The sequence below is a fragment of the Camelina sativa genome, chromosome 19 (assembly GCF_000633955.1).
Source record: "Camelina sativa cultivar DH55 chromosome 19, Cs, whole genome shotgun sequence".
Taxonomy (NCBI): Eukaryota; Viridiplantae; Streptophyta; class Magnoliopsida; order Brassicales; family Brassicaceae; genus Camelina; species Camelina sativa.
In genome coordinates, this window is record NC_025703.1 from 20,143,419 (window position 1) to 20,144,970 (window position 1,552).

A 1,552-nucleotide genomic window follows, 5' to 3' on the forward strand; every position below is an offset into this window, starting at 1 on the left:
AGCTGAAGCTTATGAATAACCGGTTGGTTCAGTGGAGGTTTGTCAATGCTAGAGCCTGTGCTGCAAACAATAGCGTAGCCTCCCAAGAAAAGGTAATGTTTTTCTACTCCATGCAGCAATATACAGTCATCATCACCTCTACTCCATGGTTTTCTTCATTGCAGAACCAGCTACTCTGTGCGTGGGATGCTCTGACCAAGTTAAAACATTTGTTTCTGCAAGAGAGAATCAAACTGCAGAAGAAAAACCTGGAGATGAAGCTGAATTATGTGCTGCTTTCTCAAGTACGTATCCAACTCCATTTACTTTAAATTCCAAGCCATGAGGGGTAAGCGAGTTTAAACCGGATTGATACAATATATATGAAACAGGTTAAGCATCTTGAAGCTTGGGAGGACATGGAAAGAGAACACATTTCAGCTCTGTCTATGACTAGAGAATCCCTGCATTCTGTTCTTTCCAGGCTTCCCCTCAAAGAAGGTGCAAAGGTAAATCAAGATACAAAATCATGTTCCTCTGGTATGTTTTGAACTCAAAACAAGTTTGTTTATTGTCTCTTTTCTTTTCCAACAACTCCTGCGGTTTTCAGATGAACATTGAATCAGCTGTAACTATGTTTAAGACCGCAGAAACAGTCACTGATGCTATTATTTCAACTTTAAATAGTTATGCTCCCACGGTAAGTTTTTGCGGCTCTGCGGAGAAGTGTGACAAGATTCAATAGTATCTAACCAGTGTAATAAACTAAAACTTTTCATTAGCAGATGGAGGGTGGTATTGTTCCACTGGCCTCCCAACTTGCGGAAGTGGCTGCACAGGAGAAACTGATGCTGGAGCAATGCCATGATCTTATGAGAATGATTACCGAGTTAGAGGTACAAAAAACTGTGTGTGCATGAACATTTGAAGACCTGATCTGATCTGATTTTCTGTTTTTGATCGTGTTTTGGGATGTATGCAGATGCAGGAGAGGAGCTTAAAGTGCTGCTTCATGATTCAACACAAGCAGACTTTTGATACAGAATTTGGGTAGTAGACCATGTCAAAGCTTTGCGTCTCTGTTTGTTTTTTTTTTTCAAATTTTTAAAGCAAAAGTAATTTGTATCGGTGACGTCATTTAGACTGAATCAAATCACATTAACCAACATGCATAATATGATTAATTAGGAAATCCAAAGAACTTTCTTGGGTTGGAAAACAGATGATGGATTTTTAATTTATTAAGATGGTAACCTCAACGAACACACCATGCAAGAGAGACGAATAATAATTAAAAAAAGTCCCAAAACAAAACTTTAATATAATGTAATCAATAGAAGAAGTAAGATAATCATTCAGTTTGCCTTAAGCTGCTTCATGTGGCAGCATCCGCTAACACTGTTGTAGTCACTGGGACTCAATTTGCTAAGCTTCCCAAGTTTTGTTTCATAGTTTTGGATCAAGTCAAACCTATATATATATGTATATATATATTTGCAAGAAGAGAAGCCATATAAAAGATTCAAAAACTATGCTTAGGAAATAAAAATATAAAAGACTAGAAACTAACCAG

General features: G+C 37.4%; 1 protein-coding gene across 1 annotated transcript in view; it reads left to right on the forward strand.

Moving 5' to 3' along the window:
• The window catches only part of LOC104768013 (QWRF motif-containing protein 3-like), a 3,072-nt gene extending 1,909 nt beyond the window's left edge, over positions 1–1,163 (forward strand). The window contains exons 2-7 of the mRNA XM_010491961.2: positions 3–92; positions 165–284; positions 372–488; positions 590–679; positions 765–875; positions 962–1,163. Coding sequence (XP_010490263.1) covers positions 3–92; positions 165–284; positions 372–488; positions 590–679; positions 765–875; positions 962–1,033 — 600 coding nt within the window. The 3' untranslated portion in view covers positions 1,034–1,163. The remainder of the gene's footprint in view (positions 1–2; positions 93–164; positions 285–371; positions 489–589; positions 680–764; positions 876–961) is intronic.